Source organism: Zonotrichia leucophrys, chromosome 22 (assembly GCF_028769735.1).
Source record: "Zonotrichia leucophrys gambelii isolate GWCS_2022_RI chromosome 22, RI_Zleu_2.0, whole genome shotgun sequence".
In the NCBI taxonomy this organism is placed as follows: Eukaryota; Metazoa; Chordata; class Aves; order Passeriformes; family Passerellidae; genus Zonotrichia; species Zonotrichia leucophrys.
The window spans coordinates 3,795,754-3,814,469 of NC_088191.1; the positions used below are offsets into that span (position 1 = coordinate 3,795,754).

General features: G+C 61.0%; 2 protein-coding genes across 5 annotated transcripts in view; one reads left to right on the top strand and one right to left on the bottom strand.

Moving 5' to 3' along the window:
• BMP1 (bone morphogenetic protein 1) overlaps positions 1-12,772 on the top strand; it is a 34,582-nt gene extending 21,810 nt beyond the window's left edge. For 3 of the 4 annotated variants that reach the window (XM_064731309.1, XM_064731310.1, XM_064731311.1), the window contains exons 10-20: positions 2,009-2,125; positions 2,200-2,345; positions 3,576-3,771; positions 3,845-3,970; positions 4,071-4,231; positions 6,519-6,699; positions 10,116-10,241; positions 10,318-10,445; positions 10,517-10,730; positions 10,805-11,055; positions 12,263-12,772. In XM_064731309.1, coding sequence (XP_064587379.1) covers positions 2,009-2,125; positions 2,200-2,345; positions 3,576-3,771; positions 3,845-3,970; positions 4,071-4,231; positions 6,519-6,699; positions 10,116-10,241; positions 10,318-10,445; positions 10,517-10,730; positions 10,805-11,055; positions 12,263-12,397 — 1,781 coding nt within the window. In that variant the 3' untranslated portion in view covers positions 12,398-12,772. Of the gene's footprint in view, positions 1-2,008; positions 2,126-2,199; positions 2,346-3,575; positions 3,772-3,844; positions 3,971-4,070; positions 4,232-6,518; positions 6,700-9,421; positions 10,077-10,115; positions 10,242-10,317; positions 10,446-10,516; positions 10,731-10,804; positions 11,056-12,262 lie in introns of those variants that run through there. The other variant, XM_064731312.1, reaches the window with a different exon arrangement.
• Positions 12,773-13,699: 927 nt separating this feature from the next.
• PHYHIP (phytanoyl-CoA 2-hydroxylase interacting protein) lies at positions 13,700-18,288 on the bottom strand. The gene is made up of 5 exons (XM_064731059.1): positions 18,065-18,288; positions 16,993-17,176; positions 16,158-16,332; positions 15,091-15,208; positions 13,700-14,975 (listed from the first exon to the last, which is right to left on the bottom strand). The coding sequence occupies exons 2-5, from the start codon at positions 17,155-17,157 to the stop codon at positions 14,441-14,443; spliced, it is 993 nt and encodes a 330-aa protein (XP_064587129.1). The 5' UTR covers positions 17,158-17,176; positions 18,065-18,288; the 3' UTR covers positions 13,700-14,440.
• Between the last annotated feature and the right edge of the window lie 428 nt (positions 18,289-18,716).

The following is an 18,716-nucleotide window of genomic DNA, read 5'->3' on the forward strand; positions in this document are numbered from 1 at the left end:
CCAAGAGATGCCAGTGTTCTCATCCCATCCCTGTGGTGTTCCTCAGGGAGATTCCAGCCTCCTGGTCCCATCCCTGGGATGTTCCCCAAGAGATTCCAGGGTCCTGATTCCACCCCAAAGAGCTGGGTGTTCCCCAGGGAGGTTCCAGGGAGATTCTAGCGTCCTGGTCCCATCCCTGTGATGTTCCTCAAGAGATGCCAATGTCCTCATCCCATCCCTGTGGTGTTCCTCAGGGGGATTCCAGCATCCTGGTCCCATCCCTGTCATGTTCCTCAAGAGATGCCAATGTCCTCATCCCATCCCTGTGATGTTCCCCAGGGAGATTCCAGGGTCCTGGTCCTATCCCTGTAACGTTCCCCAGGGAGATTCCAGCATCCTGGTCCCATCCCTGTCATGTTCCCCAGGGAGATTCCAGGATCCCAGTCCTGTCCCTGGGATGTTCCCCAGGGAGATTCCAGTGTCCTTGTCCTCGTCCCATCCCTGTGATGCTCTCCAGGGAGATTCTAGTCCTTGTGATGTTCTCCAGGGAGATTCCAGGATCCCCAGGGACACTGCAGGATCCCAGCCCCATCCCATGAACTGGATGTTCCCCAAACCCCAGGATTCCCAAATCCCCTGGAATCAGCAGCTGACGTGAAACAGCCAGAAAAGCCAGAAAGGACTGGGGAGGAGTGGAGGGAGAAGCAGCCTTTGGCTTTGGGCTGGAAAGGGGCAGCGGGGGGACCAGGAGGAAGTGGAAGTGAGGAAGAGGAAGTGGTGAGGAAGAAGAGAAGGTGGTGATGAAGAAGAGGAGGTGGTGGTGATGAAGTGAAGGTCATGAGGAGGAAGAGGAAGTCATGATGAGGTAGACAAGGTGGCAGAAAGGAAAAGATGATGATGAGAAAAAGAAGGAGAGGGCAAGGAAGAGGAGATGGCAGTGAGGAAGAGGAGATGGTGGTGAGGAAAGGGAGATGGCGGTGAGGAAGAGGAGGTGGTGAACAGGAAGAGGAGGTGGCAGTGGGGAAGAGGAGATGGCCGTGAGGAAGAGCAGGGGGTGTGAGGAAGAGCAGGTGGTGATGAGGAAGAGGAGGTCATGAAGAGGTAGACAAGGTAGAGAAAGGAAGAGGTGATTATTGTAAGAAAGAGAAGGAGAGGGCAAGGAAGAGGAGATGGCGGTGAGGAAGAGGAGCTGGTGAACAGGAAGAGGAGGTGGCGGTGAGGAAGGGGAGATGGAGGTGAGGAAGAGGAAGTCATGAGGTTGAAAAGGAAGCCATGGTGACTTAGACAAGGTGGCAGAAAAGAGGTGATGATGAGAGAGAGGAGAGGACAAGGAAGAGGAGGTGGCGGTGAGGAAGAGGAGATGGCAGTGAGGAAGAGGAGGTCATGAGCACTAAGAGAAAGTCATGGTGAGTTAGACAAGGTGGCAGAAAGGAAGAGGTGATTATTGTAAGAAAGAGAAGGAGAGGGCAAGGAAGAGGAGATGGCGGTGAGGAAGAGGAGGTGGCTGTGAGGAAGAGCAGGTGGCGGTGAGGAGGAAGAGGTGGTGGTGAGGAAGAGGAGATGGCAGTGAGGAAGAGGAGGTGGTAATGAGGAAAAGAAGGTGGCAGCCAGGAAAAGGAGATAGCACTGAGGAAGAGGAGATGGCAGTGAGGGAGAGGAGGTGGTGAGCAGGAAGAGGAGGTGGTGATGATGAAGAGAAGGTGGCAGTGAGGAAAAGATGGTCATGAGGAAGAGGTGGTAGCAGTGAGGAAAAGAAGGCAGTGAGGAAGAGGAAGTGGCAGTGAGGAAGAGAAGGTGGCGGTGAGGAAGAGGAGACGGCGGGGAGGAAGAGGAGATGGTGAGCAGGAAGAGGAGGTGGTGGTGAAGAAGAGGTGGCAGTGAGGAAAAGAAGATGGCAGTGAGGAAGAGGTGCTGGCAGTGAGGAAGAGGAGGTGGTGATGAGGAAGAGCAGGTGGCGGTGAGGAAGAGCAGGTGGCGGTGAGGAAGAGGAGGGTCCCAGCACGGCAGCCCAGCACGCCTTCCTCCCCAGGCAGGTTCTGCGGGAACAAGCTGCCCGAGCCCATCATCTCCACCGACAGCCGCCTGTGGGTGGAGTTCCGCAGCAGCAGCAACTGGGTGGGCAAAGGTTTCTTCGCCGTCTACGAAGGTAGGGGGGAGCAGCGGGGCCCAGGGGGCGGCCGGGGGCCCGGGGGGGCTCAGGCTGCTGCTCCTCCCTTCCAGCCATCTGCGGGGGGGACGTCAAGAAGGACAACGGCCACATCCAGTCCCCCAATTATCCCGATGACTACCGGCCCAGCAAGGTGTGCGTCTGGAAAATCACCGTGTCCGAGGGCTACCACGTGGGATTGACCTTCCAGTCCTTCGAGGTGGGTCAGCATCCCCCCACAAATGAAATAGGGATGTCCTGGTTCTGGGCAAATTTGGGACAGAACCCCCAAAGGGGCTCCTCTAGGAGAGCAGATTCAAATTACGGTGACATCTTACTATGACATCTTTCTTACTGTGACACCTTACTGTGACACTTTACTGTGACATGTTACTGTGCAATCTTACTGTGACACCTTACTGTGACATCTTCCTGTGACGTCTTTCTTACTGTGACACCTTACTGTGACATCATCTTACTGTGACACCTTACTAGTGACATCATTTATTGGCCATTCTTCTACTGTGCCATCTTATTGTGACATCTTACTGTGACACCTTTCTCTCTGTGACATCTTATTGGCCATCTTACAGTGATGTTTTTCTTACTGTGACACCTTCCTGTGACATTTTACTATGACATCTCACTGTGCCATCTTTCTTACTGTGCCATCTTTCTTACTGTGACACCTTACTGTGACACTTTACTATGACATCTTACTGTGCAATCTTACTGTGACATCTTACTGTGACATATTATTGTGACATCTTCCTGTGACATGTTCCTGTGACACCTTACTGTGACATCTTACTGTGACATCTTACTGTGACATCCATCTTATTGCGCCATCATTTTTACTGTGACATCTTCATGTGACATCTTACTGTGCCATTTTATTGTAACATCTTACTGTGACATCGTTCTTACCGTGCCATCTTACTGGCCACCTTATTGTGACACCTTACTGTGACATCCATGTTATTGTGCCTTCTTTCTTACTGTGCCATCTTATTGTGACATCTTACTGTGACACCTTTCTCTCTGTGACATCTTATTGGCCATCTTACAGTGATGTTTTTCTTACTGTGACACCTTCCTGTGACACTTTACTATGACATCTTACTGTGCCACCTTACTGTGACATATTATTGTGACATCTTCCTGTGACATCTGTCTTACTGTCATATCTTCCTGTGACATGTTCCTGTGACATCTTACTGTGACATCTTTCTTACTGTGACACCTTACTGTCCATCTTACTGTGCCATCTTACTGTGACACCTTACTGTGACATCATTTTTGCTGTGACACCTTACTGTGACATCTTACTGTGACACCTTTCTCTCTGTGACATCGTACTGGCCATCTTACAGTGATGTTTTTCTTACTGTGGCACCTTCCTGGGACACCTTTCTGTGCCCCCTGACTGTGGCACTGTCCCCCTGCCCAGATCGAGCGCCACGACAGCTGTGCCTACGATTACCTGGAGATCCGCGACGGCAGCAGCGACTCCAGCAGCCTCATCGGCCGCTACTGCGGCTACGACAAACCCGACGACATCAAGAGCACCTCCAACAAGCTCTGGATGAAATTCGTGTCCGACGGCTCCATCAACAAGGCCGGCTTCGCCGTCAACTTCTTCAAAGGTTTGGGGGGAGCTCTGGGGGGTGCAGGGGGTGCTGCAGCCCCCCGGCCGCTCACCCCCCGTGCCCTGCCCAGAGATGGACGAGTGTTCTCGCCCCAACAACGGCGGCTGCGAGCAGCGCTGCGTCAACACCCTGGGCAGCTACAAGTGTGCCTGCGACCCTGGCTACGAGCTGGCATCTGATAAACGCCGCTGTGAGGGTGAGTGAGCCCATGAGACCCCCACAAAAACCCGCTCTGTGCCCCTTGGTGCGCCCCCAGCCCCGTGGAGGTGACGGGCGCTGGTGGTGCCGCCCTGCAGCCGCCTGCGGAGGGTTCCTCACCAAGCTCAACGGCTCCATCACCAGCCCGGGGTGGCCCAAGGAGTATCCCCCCAACAAGAACTGCATCTGGCAGCTGGTGGCGCCCACCCAGTACCGCATCTCCCTGCAGTTCGACTTCTTCGAGACCGAGGGCAACGATGTGAGTGGGGGGAGCAGCCCCTCTTTGCCCCCCGTGCCACCCCTTACCCATGCCAGGAGTGCAGCTCCTCTCTGCCCCCCGTGCCACCCCTTACCCATGCCAGGAGTGCAGCTCCTCTCTGCCCCCCGTGCCACCCCTTACCCATGCCAGGGGTGCAGCCCCGAGACCCTCCAGCCACAGGCAGCCCTGCTGGCAGCACATTTGGGGGGGTTTCTCCTCTTTTGGGGGACAATTTGCTCCTAATTCAGAGCTGGGGGTACAGCCCCAAACTCTACAGCCACAGGCAGCCTTGCTGGCAGCACATTTTGGAGGTTTTCTCCTCTTTTGCGGGACAATTTGATTTTATTTCAGAGCTGGGGGTGCAACCCCTTGTGCCAAAACACTCCAGCCACAGGTAGCCTTGCTAGCAGCATATTTTGGGAGGTTTCCTCCTCTTTTCAGGGACAGTTGGCTCCTACCTCAGAGCCCCCAGTCCCAAAACTCCCCAGGCACAGGCAGCCTTGCTGGCAGCATATTTTGAGGGATTTTCTCTTCTTTTAGGGGACAATTGGCTATTAATTCAGAGCTGGGGGTACAGCCCCAAACTCTATAGCCACAGGCAGCCTGGCTGGCAGCACATTTTGGGGGGTTTTCTCATGTTTTAGGGGTTAATTGGCTTCTACTTCAGAACTGGGGGTGCAGCCCCCAGCCCCAAAACCCTCCAGCTATGGGCAGCCTTGCTGGCAGCACATTTTGAGGGATTTTCTCCTCTTTTAGGGGACAATTGGCTCTTAATTCACAGCTGGGGGTGCAACCCCTTGTGCCAAAACACTCCAGCCACAGGTAGCCTTGCTAGCAGCATATTTTGGGAGGTTTCCTCCTCTTTTCAGGGACAGTTGGCTCCTACCTCAGAGCCCCCAGACCCAGAACTCCCCAGGCACAGGCAGCCTTGCTGGCAGCACATTTTGAGGGATTTTCTCCTCTTTTAGGGGACAATTGGCTCTTAATTCACAGCTGGGGGTACAGCCCCAAACTCTACAGCCAAAGGCAGCCTTGCTGGCAGCACATTTTGGGGGGTTTCTCCTCTTTTTGGGGACAATTTGCTCCTTCTTCAGAACTGGGGGTCCAGCACCTGTCCCAAAACCCTCCAGCCACAGGTAGCCTGGATTTTGGGAGGTTTTCTCCTCTTTTAGGGAACAATTGGCTCCTACTTCAGAGCCCCCAGTCCCAAAACCCTCCAGCCATGGGTAGCCTGGCTGGCAGCACATTTTGGGACCTTTTTTCCTGGTTTTGGGGACAATTTGCTCCCAATTCAGAGCTGGGGATGGAGCCCCCAGTCCCCAAACCTTCCAGGCACAGGCAGCCCTGCTGGCAGCACATTTTGGGGGGTTTTCTCCTCTTTTAGGGGATAATTGGCTCTTATTTCAGAGCCCCCAGTCCCAAAACCCTCCAGCCACAGGTAGCCTGGATTTTGGGAGATTTTCTCCTCTTTTAGGGAACAATTGGCTCCTACTTCAGAGCCCCCAGTCCCAAAACCCTCCAGCCATGGGCAGCCTTGCTGGCAGCACATTTTGGGGGGTTTCTCCTCTTTTTGGGGACAATTTGCTCCCAATTCAGAGCTGGGGATGGAGCCCCCAGTCCCCAAACCTTCCAGGCACAGGCAGCCCTGCTGGCAGCACATTTTGGGGGGTTTTCCTCTTTTTTTGGGACAATTTGCTCCTTCTTCAGAACTGGGGGTCCAGCACCAGTCCCAAAACCCTCCAGCCGCAGGTAGCCTGGATTTTGGGAGGTTTTCTCCTCTTTTAGGGAACAATTGGCTCCTATCTCAGATCCCCAGTCTCAAAACCCTCCAGCTATGGGCAGCCTTGCTGGCAGCACATTTTGGGACCTTTTTTTCTCCTTTTGGGGACAATTTGCTCCCAATTCAGAGCTGGGGATGGAGCCCCCAGTCCCCAAACCTTCCAGGCACAGGCAGCCCTGCTGGCAGCACATTTTGGGGGGTTTTCTCCTCTTTTAGGGGACAATTGGCTCCTACCTCAGAGGCCCCAGTCCCAAAACCCTCCAGCCACAGGTAGCCTGGATTTTGGGAGGTTTTCTCCTCTTTTAGGGAACAATTGGCTCCTACTTCAGAGCCCCCAGTCCCAAAACCCTCCAGCCATGGGCAAGCCTTGCTGGCAGCACATTTTGGGAGATTTTCTCTTCTTTTGGGGAACAATTGGCTCCTAATTCAGACCTGGGGGTGCTCTCAGGGGGTGCTGGTGGCCCCCAGGGTGGCACCACGGCGTCCCCAGCCCCGTGTCACCCCCAGGTGTGCAAATATGACTTTGTGGAGGTGCGCAGCGGGCTCACAGCCGACTCCAAGCTGCACGGGAAGTTCTGCGGCGCCGAGAAGCCCGAGGTCATCACCTCCCAGTACAACAACATGAGGATCGAGTTCAAGTCCGACAACACCGTCTCCAAAAAGGGCTTCAAAGCCCATTTCTTCTCAGGTAGAGCTGCCTGGCCCCAGCACGGGCACCCCCTGCCCTCCCTCACCCAGCCAGGCCCGCCAAAACGCCGCTAACGCTTCCCTTGGCCACGCCAGGGGTGCAGCCCCAAAACCATTCAGCCACAGAAAACCAGGCTGGCAGCACATTCTGGGAGGTTTTCTGTTCTTTTGGGGGACAATTGGCTCCTACTTCAGAACTGGGGGTGCAGCCCCCAGTCTCAAACCTTCCAGGCACAGGCAGCCTTGCTGGCAGCACATTTTGGGAGGTTTTGTCCTCTTTTGAGGGATAATTGGCTCCTAATTCAGAACTAGGGGTGCAGTCCCAAAACACCCCCAGCCATGGGCAGCCTGGCTGGCAGCACATTTTGGGAGGTTTTCTCATCTTTTGGGGGACAAATGGCTCCTACCTCAGAGTCCCCAGTCCCAAAACCCTCCAGCCATGGGCAGCCTGGCTGTCAGCACATTTTGGGGATTTCCTCCTTTTTTTGGGAACAATTGGCTCCTACCTCAGAGCCCCCAGTCCCAAAACCCTCCAGCCACATGCAGCCTTGCTGGCAGCACATTTTGGGGGGTTTTCTCCTCTTTTGGGGGACAATTGGCTCCTATCTCAGAGTCCCCAGTCCCAAATCCCTCCAGCCACATGCAGCCTTGCTGGCAGCACATTTTTGGGGGTTTTCTCCTCTTTTGGGGGACAATTGGCTCCTATCTCAGAGTCCCCAGTCCCAAATCCCTCCAGCCACAGGCAGCCTTGCTAGCAGCACATTTTGGGAGGTTTTCTCCTCTTTTCGGGAACAATTGGCTCCTATTTCAGAGCTGGGTGTGCTCTCAGGGCCTCCCCAAGCAGCCAGGGGATGCTGGGCTCCAGCTGGGGACAGGGATGTGCTGGGCCCCGGGTGCTGCACCCCTGGGGTGGCATTCCCAGGGTGGGGGGACGGTGACACCCCGCTCTGCTGCTGCTGCTGCTGCTGCTCCCGCTCTGCTGCACGGCCCCGGCTCCCCCCGCTCCCCGCTCAGGGCGCTCCGCATCCCGGCCTCAGCATCCGGAGCCAGCGCTCCTCCCAAACACCATCCCCGGCCTCTCCCTGTCCGCTCTCCTCTCCCGGGCCACCCCTCCACGAGGCGGTGTCACCTTCGGACGGGTTTGGTGCGCAGGGATGGCGACACCACCAAACGCTGGATGCGCTGGGGGCTGCCACGGGACCCTCGTGCGCCGGACGGTGCCCCGGGTGTGGCACGGTGCCCTGGACGCCATCCCAGCTCTGAGAGAGCCCTGAGCCGTTTTTGAGGGGCTCCGGCTGCGGGAGCGGCGTTCCCGGAGCGGCAGAGCCCCGCGGGCCGGGCACGGAGTGTCTTTGCTTTATGTGTTCAATGAAAACCAAGGCGAGGAGGGCGGCGCAGGGGGCCCAGCCGTCGGGAGCCGGCGCCCTCCACAAAGCGATTCCTCGGGGATTCCTCGGGGAAGCCGAGCGGGACCACGGGGCAGCCGGGTGAGTCTCCGCCCGGAGCGCTTCGGGCTCCATCCTCATCATCCCCATCCCCTTTTCCCTCTTCTTCCTCACCCCACGGGATATGCGGTGATAATAGATCATCAAACCATCTCCTGCACCTTCCCCCGCTCAGGTCTCGGGCTTTCCCGGCAGCAGGACCACCCTGGAGGACTCGGCCACCTCTGGTCCCTCCGGGGTTGCTCCCTGGGCAAAACCTCTCCCGTGCGGCCCCTTTTTGGCCGCGGAGGGTCCCCGCGCTCCGGACGAGCCCCTCGGTACCGCGGGGCAGCCTGGCCGTCCGGGGGCCCGTTTTTCCCCGCTGAAGACGTGACCCCTTCCTCCTCCTCCTCTTCCTCCTCTTCCTCCTCCTCCTCCTCCCGGGATGCGCGTTCCTCCCGGGAATCCGCCACGGTGTCGGCATCCAGGTAGGTCCCCCCGGCTCTCTGCCGAGCCCCGGCGGCGCTGGGGGGTCCGCAGCGGGGGGAGAGGCGCTGCCGGGGGCTGCGGGGCGGTCGGAGCAGCCCGGAGCCGTCGGATGCCCGCGGGGGAGAACGGTGAGCGATGCCGGCTGGCGGCGAGCGAGCTGCTTGGAATAAAGGATCGCTAAGCAAAGACACCGAGCCGCTGGGCTTCTTTCCGCTGCCGACTCTCTGCTGCTCTCGTCTCGCCCGCCCAGGCTCCCAGCTCGCCCTCCAGCCGTGCTGGAGCTGCTCTGAGCACAGGAGCCCCTTCCCAACCCCAACCGGGCCTTTCTGCCTCGCCTCCTCCTCCCTCACACCGAGGAGATGCCGGGTTACAGCTTGAGAGGCGGCCGGGGGGTCGGGGCACGACCCCCACTCACCGATGGCTCCTCCCGGCCCCGCTGTGCGCTCGGAGGGGGCTCTGGGGGCTCCGGTGCCCGCTTGCTGCTGCCTTCCCTCCCCACAACACCGCCCCGAGGGCAGGGGGAGCGATGGCACCTCGAGGGGTCTTTGGGAGGTCAATCCGGCCAGCTCGGGGTGACCCCAAACCCCTCCAGCGCCATTCCTAGCCCTAGGAACCCACCCAAAGCCCATCCTCACCCTCCTCCTCCTCTTCCTCCCCGCAGAGCCGCTCGCCCCGGCCGCAGAGGGGCTCCCCGGGGGTCCCCTCGCTGCTGCTTCCCCCCGGCTGCCGCTCCGCATGGCCCCCCCAGCCCCTCCCCGCCGCCCCCCGCCCCCCCATCGCTCCCCCCCTTCTCTCCCTCTCTCTCCGCAGAGAAGAAGCAGCAGCTGCAGCCGCCCAAGTCTCGCCCGCCCGGCCTCAAGTTCCGCATGCAGAAGCGGCCGCGGGGCCCCTCGTGAGCCGCTCCGTCCTCTCCGTCTTTCTCAGGAACGCCGCGGCCCCGGAGCCGTGCGGGAGCACGGTGGGACCGAGCCGAGCCGAGCCGAGCCGTGCTGCCGGCCCCGGCAGCCTTTTGCTTGACAGAACTGGTTGTTGACCTTATTTTTATTTTTTTTTAACTTTTTTTTAACTTTTTTTTTTTTTTTTTTTTTTGGTTCTAAGCACCCCACCCCCTTGGTTTTGTCATTGACCAGCTGACCTTGTTTGTTTTATTTCCCCCCCCACCCTCTCCCCTCAATTTTTACCGTGTCTGTGACATTTCCTATCGATGAGTAAAGAGGGACTCCAGCGTCCTGGTCTTTCTTGTGCATCTTTGGTTGTCACTGTGTGTTTTTCTGCCTCTCTCCCCGTCCGTGCTGGCAGCAGGTAATGGTGGCACCCATGGGTGAGCCCACGGGAGAGGAGGAGCCCTCGGTGCCCGCAGGGGCTGGGATGCTGGAGCTGCTTCGCTGCTGCCCGGGGGCGCTTGCTTGGCTGGAGGGCAGCGGGGCTGGGGGGCCTGGGGGGATGGAATTGCACCGTTCCAGGCTTTCCCAGCCCGCTCAGGGATCACTCTGCTCTCTCCCAGACAAGGATGAGTGCTCCAAGAACAACGGGGGCTGCCAGCACGAGTGCCTCAACTCCTTCGGCAGCTACGAGTGCCAGTGCCGCAGCGGCTTCGTGCTGCACGACAACAAGCACGACTGCAAGGAAGGTGGGTCCAGCCCGCCCCCAATTCCCTTGGGAACCCCCCAACCACCCCTCTGTGACCCTCCTGGCTGTCCCCACAGCTGGCTGTGACCACAAGGTGACATCTGTCTCGGGGACCATCACCAGCCCCAACTGGCCCGATAAATACCCCAGTAAGAAGGAGTGCACCTGGGCCATCAGCACCACGCCGGGGCACCGCATCAAGCTGGTAGGGGTTTGGGGGTGGGGGGCACTGGGGTCACCTCTGCCGAGCCCCAACCTCACCCAGACCCTCCACAGAGCTTCTCAGAGCTGGATGTGGAGGCACAGCAGGAATGCACCTACGACCACCTGGAGATCTTCGATGGGAAGGACGCCAAGGCGCCGGCGCTCGGCCGCTTCTGCGGGGCCAAGGAGCCCGAGCCCATCGTCTCCTCGGGCAACAAGATGTTCCTCAAGTTTGTGTCTGATAACTCCATCCAGAAGAAGGGATTCGAGGCCACGCACAGCACAGGTACCTGGGTGGGGCTGGGAAGTGGGGTTATGGGCACAGAGCCCCCAAACCCTAACCCCCATCTCCTCCCGCAGTGTGCGGTGGCCAGGTGCGCGCCGAGGTGAAGACCAAGGATTTGTATTCCCACGCACAATTTGGGGACAACAACTACCCGGGGGGCTCGGACTGCGAGTGGGTGATCATGGCCGAGGAGGGCTTTGGGGTGGAGCTCATCTTCCAGACCTTTGAGATCGAGGAGGAGGCCGACTGTGGATACGACTACATGGAGCTCTTCGACGGCTACGACGGGACGGCCCCGCGCCTCGGCCGCTTCTGCGGCTCCGGGGTGAGCCTGGGATGTGGGATGGGGGGTGAGGAGTGAGGGTTCAAGGTAAGGGATGAGGCAGAGCCAGAGCAGTGTGGAAAAATCTCCATGGGAATTTAGTGTGGTGTGATAAATCCCACCCTCCATAGTGCAAATATTCCCAGCCACAATGGGTGCTCACCTCAGGAGTGCTCGTGGATCAGCAGTGTGGAGAAATCCCCATGGGAATTTGGTGTATTGTGATGATTCCCACTCTCCACAGTGCAAATATTCCCAGCTACAATGGGTGCTCACCCCAAGAGTGCTCATGGATCAGCTGTGTGGAGAAATCCCCATGGGAATTTGGTGTATTGTGATGATTCCCACTCTCCACAGTGCAAATTTCCACTCTGCACAGTGCAAATCCCCATGGGAATTGGTGTGGTGTGATAAATCCCACCCTCCAGAGTGCAAATATTCCCAGCCACAATGGGTGCTCATCCTGGGGGTGCTCGTGGATCAGCAGTGTGGAGAAATCCCCATGGGAATTGGTGTGATGATTCCCACTCTCCACAGTGCAAATTTCCACTCTGCACAGTGCAAATCCCCATGGGAATTTGGTGTGGTGTGATCAATCCCACCGTCCAGAGTGCAAATATTCCCAGCCACAATGGGTGCTCACCCCAAGAGTGCTCATGGATCAGCTGTGTGGAGAAATCCCCATGGGAATTTGGTCTGGTGTGATGATTCCCACATTTCCCAGTGCAAATATTCCCAGCCTCAATGGGTGCTCACCTTGGGGATGCTCGTGGATCAGCAGTGAGGAGAAATCCCCATGGGAATTTGGTGTGGTGTGATAAATCCCACCCTCCACAGTGCAAATATTCCCAGCCACAATGGGTGCTCACCCCAAGAGTGCTCATGGATCAGCAGTGTGGAGAAATCCCCATGGGAATTTGGTGTATTGTGATGATTCCCACTCTCCACAGTGCAAATTTCCACTCTGCACAGTGCAAATCCCCATGGGAATTGGTGTGATGAATCCCACCCTCCAGAGTGCAAATATTCCCAGCCACAATGGGTGCTCACCCCAGGAGTGCTCGTGGATCAGCAGTGTGGAGAAATCCCCATGGGAATTCGGTGTATTGTGATGATTCCCACCCTCTCCAGTGCAAATATTCCCACCTGCCATAGATGCTCCCCCCGGGGGCGTTCATGGATCTGAGCACCCCCTCCCTCCCCCCCGCAGCCCCCCGAGGAGATTTACTCGGCCGGAGACTCGGTGATGATCCGCTTCCACTCGGACGACACCATCAACAAGAAGGGTTTCCACCTTCGCTACACCAGCACCAAGTTCCAGGACACGCTGCACACGAGGAAATGAGGGCCGGGGGTCCCGGCCCCGCCGCGGGCAGGGGAGGAGGAGGAGGAAGAGGAGGAGGAAGAGGGCAGGGAGGACGGCGGGGAGCGCTGCCCCGCACAGACTGCACGGAGGAGGAGCACACAGCCAACCTCAGCACTCAAGACACGCTCGCACGGGGCCCCGGGGCTCGGGCGCCCACGGCACGGGGGGCACAGGGGGGGTCCCCGCCGGCAGCCGCCCACCCCGGGGCTGGGGAGGGGCCGAGCAGGACCCGCTGCCCTCCCCTGCCCCGGCCAAAGCTCTGAATGTACAAACCAGTAACCGGGAAGAGCCCAACACACACAAGGTGCTGTCTCTCTCTCTTGTACCCATGAAATAAATACCCTTGTACTTGGAGCGGGGGCAGCCGCGGCCTCTTTGCTTCCAGCCCGGCAGAACAGCACCCGAAATGGGGCTGGGCTGAGGGGGAAAGCAGCCAGACCCTGCACGGACCCCAATCCTAAAAGAGAAGCCCCATCATTGGGGTTCTGATGGAGCAGAGCCAGGAACTCCAACCAAGGTCCTGAGGAGGGCGGTGGGCTCGGAGCCCCCAGGACTCTGCAGGTGGGTTCTGTCCCCCCACCCCTTTATTTTGAGATGTCTCTGAGGCAGCAGCCGCTGTGGGGTGGGTGGGTGGCAGGGTGGGTGGGTGCCACGTGCTGTGCCCACCGCGTGCTCCAGCGCGTGCCCATGGTGGCAGGTGGCAGATGGAGGGTGGGCTGTGCCACGGCCCCCGCGCCCACCGCGTGCCTCGACCCCTCCTGCAGCCCCTGCTCGCTGCTGCTGCTGCTGCTGCTGCCACGGGGAGGCTGCTGCTCCCTCCGTGTGCCAGCCCTGGCATGCTCCGTGGGCACAACCGGGATGGGCACCGGGGCTTTCAGTCTCTGTGCGGTGAAGAGCTCGGGGGATTTTTCAGTGGCAGGATGAGGAGCAACGGCCATAAACACAAACAGGAGTTCCACCTCAACGTGAGGAAGAGCTGCTTTCCACGGAGGGTGGCAGAGCCCTGGGACAGCCCCAGGCGAGGGTGGCGCCTCCCTCCCTCTCTGGCCGCATTCCAAACGTGCTCCTGTGTCACCTGAGCCAGGTGACCCTGCCCGGGCAGGTGCGATGGACCTGGTGATCTCCAGGAAGGCCCTTCCGACCTGAACTTGTCTCAGAGCTGCCGAGGGGCCACCTTGTCCCCTCCCAGTCCCAGATCCCCGGATCGGTGTGGGGATTGTGGGGGGGATCTGAGCCACTCCTTGGGGTCCCGTGGGGGACAGACGCGCGTGACACGGCCGGTGGCGACCGCACAGAGTTTATTGAAACACCTCCAGCACAGCACAGGGATGCTCGGGGAGGGGGAGCCGTTGTTGTAGAGCGTGCAGGGGGGACACAGAGACGGGGGGCGGGCACCCCGGGGGGGCCGCACGCAAGCGCCATGCTGCCGACGGCTCATGCGGGGGGCGGCGGGTTTGGGGGGGCACGGGGAGGGAGGGGGGCTGCAGATCCGTTCTCCCCTTCCCCGGCTCCTCCGGCTGCCTCCGGGGCCGCGGGGCCGGGGACGCGCAGAGCAGAGAGGGACGGGACGCGGGGGCTCGCCCGGGGGTCCCCCACGGCACCGCGGTGTCCGAGCACCCCCCGTCCCCGGGAGCAGTTCAAAACCGGGGGGTGCTTCCAATATCTCCCTGAACCCCCTGGAATAGCCGGGGAGCCCCAGTCCCGGCGGGCAGGGCCGGGGCTCCCTGGGAGCTGCGCGAACCTGGGGCGGGGGGATGCGGGGGACGCCGGAGGGAGGGGAAGGGGGGTCCCGGAGCGGGGCAGAGCGCGGGGCTCACGCCAGCGAGGACGCTGCTGCTCGGCCAGTCCAGGAGATGAAGGCTTCCTCCCTCGGGGCGCACAGCGGCGCGGGCTCTGCCTCCTCGCCGAAGCAGCGTCCCGGCTCCCCCGAGCCCACCCGTGTCCTCCACCCACCGGCGTCCGTGGGAGAAGCCCCCGCGGGCAGCGCCCGTCGCCCTGGCCGGCCCTGCCCGCCTGGGCCGCCTAACGGCCCACGCTGATGTTGCACGTCTTGCAGCTGGGGTCCTTTTTGGCGTTGGCGGTGGAGAGGCTCATGAGCTGGTGGCCGCTGATCTCCCCCAGCACGCCGAGGCTCAGGTCCACCGGCTCCGTGTAAATGACCTCCAGGATGCTGTCCTGGGCGTGGCGGTACACCAGCTCGCCCTCCTCCACGCAGCACGTCAGGAACTTGTTGGAGGAAATGTCCAGCTGGGGAAGGCGCTCCCGGCAGAAGAGATCCCCCGAGGAGCCCTTGGGCGCCAGGACCAGCACGACGTAGTGGTAGGCGGTGTACATGCAGTAGAAGTCCGCGAAGTAGAGGTTGGTGTTGGGGTTGAAGAGGCGCTGCGCCGGGATTTGGAAGCGGTACCGGCCGTAGGGCGAGTCCTGCGGGGGCTGCCCGGTGTTGAACTCGGTGTTGCAGCTGAAGAAGATGCCGTGCAGCATCCCGCTGGTGGGCGAGCCGTGGCTCCCGCTGTTGTCCTTCAGCGACGGCTTCATCACGTTCCCGCAGTGCATCCTGCCACGAGGACGAGGAGGAGGAGGAGGAGGAGGAGGGACACACAGACAGGCACAGGCAGGGTCAGGGAATGCGCTCTGCGGGCGGGGAGCGTGGGCAATGGGGCTGGGGGTACCTGACGTGCTGGAAATACTCCTTGTGCTGGTTGCGGTAGAAGACGGAGAAGCGCAGCATGCGGCCGGCGATCAGCTCCGCTTTCTCCTGCAGCTGGGCTAGGTGCTCCTTGGCGTAGTCTGGGGACAGGCACGGGGACATCAGGGCGTCTCCATCCCCCTGCAGCAGCCCATCCCTGCCCGCAGCTCCCCGCACCTCCTGCCTCCCACTCATCAGCTGCCGCTCCAACCGGCCCGGCTTGTGCCAGCTCCCGGCATCGCCCCCGTCCTCCTCCGGGCTCCCAGCTCCCAGCGTTTCCCCCATCCTCTCTCCCGGCTCGTGGCTACCGACATTATCCCCGATCTCCCTCGTGGCTCCCAGCACTGACCCCTCTTTGCTCCCAGCTCCTGGGATCGCCCCTGTTCTCCTTCCCAACTCCTGGGATCGCTCCTGTCCTCCCTCCTTGCTCCCAGCACTGACTCCCTTTCCCTCCCTGCTCTTGGGTTCGCCCCTGTTTTCCCTCCCTGCTCCAGGCATCGTCCCCGTCTTCCCTCTCAGCTCCAGGCATTGCCCTCTTTCCCCTTTTCCCTCCCAGTTCCTGGGGTCGCCCCTATTCTCCCTCCCTGCTCCTGGGATCGTTCCCGTTCTCCCTCCCTGCTCCCAGCACTGACCCCTGTTCTCCCTCCCAGCTCCTGGGTCTCCCCTGTTTTCCCTCCCTGCTCCCAGCTCCAGGCACCATCTCCATCCTCTCTCTCAGCTCCAGGCATTGCCCTCTTCCCCCTTTCCATCTCCCAGCTCCAGGCATCAACCCCATCCTCCCTCCTGGCTCCCAATCCTGGATTTTGTCCCTTCCTCCTCATCCTCCCGGCTCCCAGCACCGCTTCCATCCTCCTCCCAGCTCCAGGTATCAACCCCATCCTCCTTCCCCAGCGTCCCCATTCCCGGCCCAGCTCCCGATCCCAGGAGCATCAATCCCGTCCTCCCTCCCGGCTCCCAGCATCGCCCCCGTCCTCCCCCAGCTCCGGGCTGCTGGCATCGCCCCCATCCTCCCTCCGGCCTCCCGGGGACGCCCCCACGGTCCCCGCTCACCCCCGGTGCAGAACTCCACGGTCTCGCTCCAGCCGGACACCAGGTACTCGCCGTCGCTCTGCTTGACCGCCGTCTGCACGGCCACGCTGTACTCGGTGCGGGGGCTCAGGAACCAGTGGCCCCGCACCGTCATGGGCAGCGGCACCGCCTTGGCCACCAGCTTGGTGGGGACATCCTGCGCCGAGCGGCGAGGGTCAGGCGGGACAGCATCCCCCCGCACCCCCCGGGTACCGCGCACCCCGAAATATCCACGGAGACCCCCCCAAAATATCCACGGGCAGCTCCCCCTGCTCTGTGCCCACAGCGCTGCCCCAATCGTGTCCCCAAACGTGTCCCCGCTGCCGTGGGGACACAGAGTCCCCGAGGTGGTTTCGGGGTCCCCCCGCTGCCGGTGGCATCTCGCGGTGTCAAGAGGCCACGGAGCAGCTCCGCAGTGCAGAGCCGTTTCTGTGGCAACGGCGGATGCTGAAGTCGGGAGATGGAGGGGAAAAAAAAAATATCCCACCCCCCCTCCACCCCTTATTATTGGGGAGGAGAGAGAAAAAAAAAAATAATGTTAAACATTAAATAGCATCACCGTGGCAACGGCGCTGCTAAAAACGGCCCGAATTAGTGACTCGCAGCGCGGGGAGGGGGAGCAGGAGCAGCTCAGCTCCCCCGCGGGGGCTCAGCGGGGTCCGCCACCCCCCGATCCCCGTCCCGGTCCCCTGCGCCAGCGTGTCCCGTGACGGGAATGACCCAAATTCAGCGCTAGAGAGGGCTAAGAGCCGGTTCCTCCCCGCCAAGCCCGTCTCCTCTCCCCGGGCAGGGGGTCCCGCGGCCTCCCCCGGCTCACCCGGTGCTTGAACTTGTTGGAATTCTTGTTCTCCTTCTTGTTGAGGTCGATGAAGTAGTGGGTGACCCTCTCCAGGTCCCCCTTCTCCATGGCCCAGGAGATGCGGAAGGAATCGCAGGTGATGTTGTTGATCTCGATGTTTTTGGGGGTGGACAGCAGCTCCATGGCCGGAGGGGCTGAGCTCCTGCGGGAGGGGGGGGCACAGCTCGGGGTTCTGGGGGTGCCGAGCCCCCTCTGGCTGCCCACGCCGGCGCTGCCAAGGCTGCCCGCGGCGGAGCAGATGGCAGCGGGGTGGAAGGGCGGCCGGGAGCCAGGAATAGGCAGCGCAGGCAGCAGCAGGCAGCGGGACGCCGCCAACAAGCCCGGTCGGGTGCGGGGGCCCCGGCCGCTCCCCCGGGTGCCGCGGGGCCCCGGCGCGACGCCAGCGGGCGTTTCGGGGTTTGCTCAACACCGGGTGGGGAAAGAAAAACAAGGGGAGAGCCGAGGGAGTTGCTGGGAGAGGGGAGGGTTGGACGCAGGCACTGGAAAAGCTGGATCCGCCTTTGCCCCGGCCCGTGCCTCAGTTTCCCCGCGCCCCCCAGGAAGGCGCTCTGGGGGTGGGCGATGCCCGAGGAGGGGGGACAAGGAGTCGCATCCACGGCACGGGGGGCAGCAGGCGAGGGTGCCCCCCCAGCCTTCAATGCCAAGGTGCCACCGCCCCCTCCGTGTGCCCACGGCCACCCACGCCGCGCGTGTCCCCGTCACTCGGCACCCACGGCCACCCACGGCCACGTGTCCCCCCCGCCCATCTGCGCCCCAAATCCGCTGTCACCCCCCGGCAGAGCCCTTGCGAAGGTCACCCCTCCGGGGACACGGTGCCACCTCGCTGCCCCGTCCGTCGCCGTGCCCGGCGGTGGCGCAGGAATTCCGCACCGGGATTGTGCCAGCTGCGTCGTGTCACCGTGTCCCCTGAGAGACACCGTGCCCGCCGTGTCCCCCTGCCCTCCGAGCATCCCCCGGCCGTGCCGCGGAGCCCCAACGCCGCCGGGGCTCGGTGGGCGCTCCGGTGTGGCCGCGCCGGTGAGGCCCTTACCTGGCCGTGCCGGGGGGCTGCCGGGAGCCGCGGGGGTGCCGGTGCAGCGGCAGGGCAGGACACGGAGCCCCGGTGGGGCTGATCCAAGCGGGAAGGACGGAGGATGCCGGAGGGAGCGAGGTGGTACCCGGCGATGCCGCGTCGCTGCCTGCGGCTGATGCGAATGGGATCCTCCCAGCCAGCTCGGAAATAGCAAACACCCTCCAGAGGAGGGAGAGGAGAGAGAAAAAAAAAAAAAAAAAAAAAAAAGGGGGAAAAATAGATATCCAAGGAGCTGGGAGAGAAGGGGGAGGAAGGAAAAACCTCCCGGTTCTGCCAATGGCATGGAGGGATGCGTGCGGCGTCAGGTGATGGAGGCAGAGTGGGATGTGGGTGCAGATTGGGGGTGGGTGGTGGGCAGGTTCGGACTGTTCCCCCCATTTTTGGGGCCGGGAGGGGGTGTCCCCATTGTCCTGCAAACGGCACAACCGGGACAGTTCCCTCCCCGGCCCCAAAAACGGGATGGAGGATGGAGGAGGTGCGTGGGAACCCACACAGGACCCCCGCGGAACGGGGGTGCAGAGCCCAAAGGGGGCGGACGGACCGACGGACTTTTTGTTTTGCACGTGGTAAACACTCTTCTTGGAGGGACAAAGCTTTTTTCTGGTGGGCG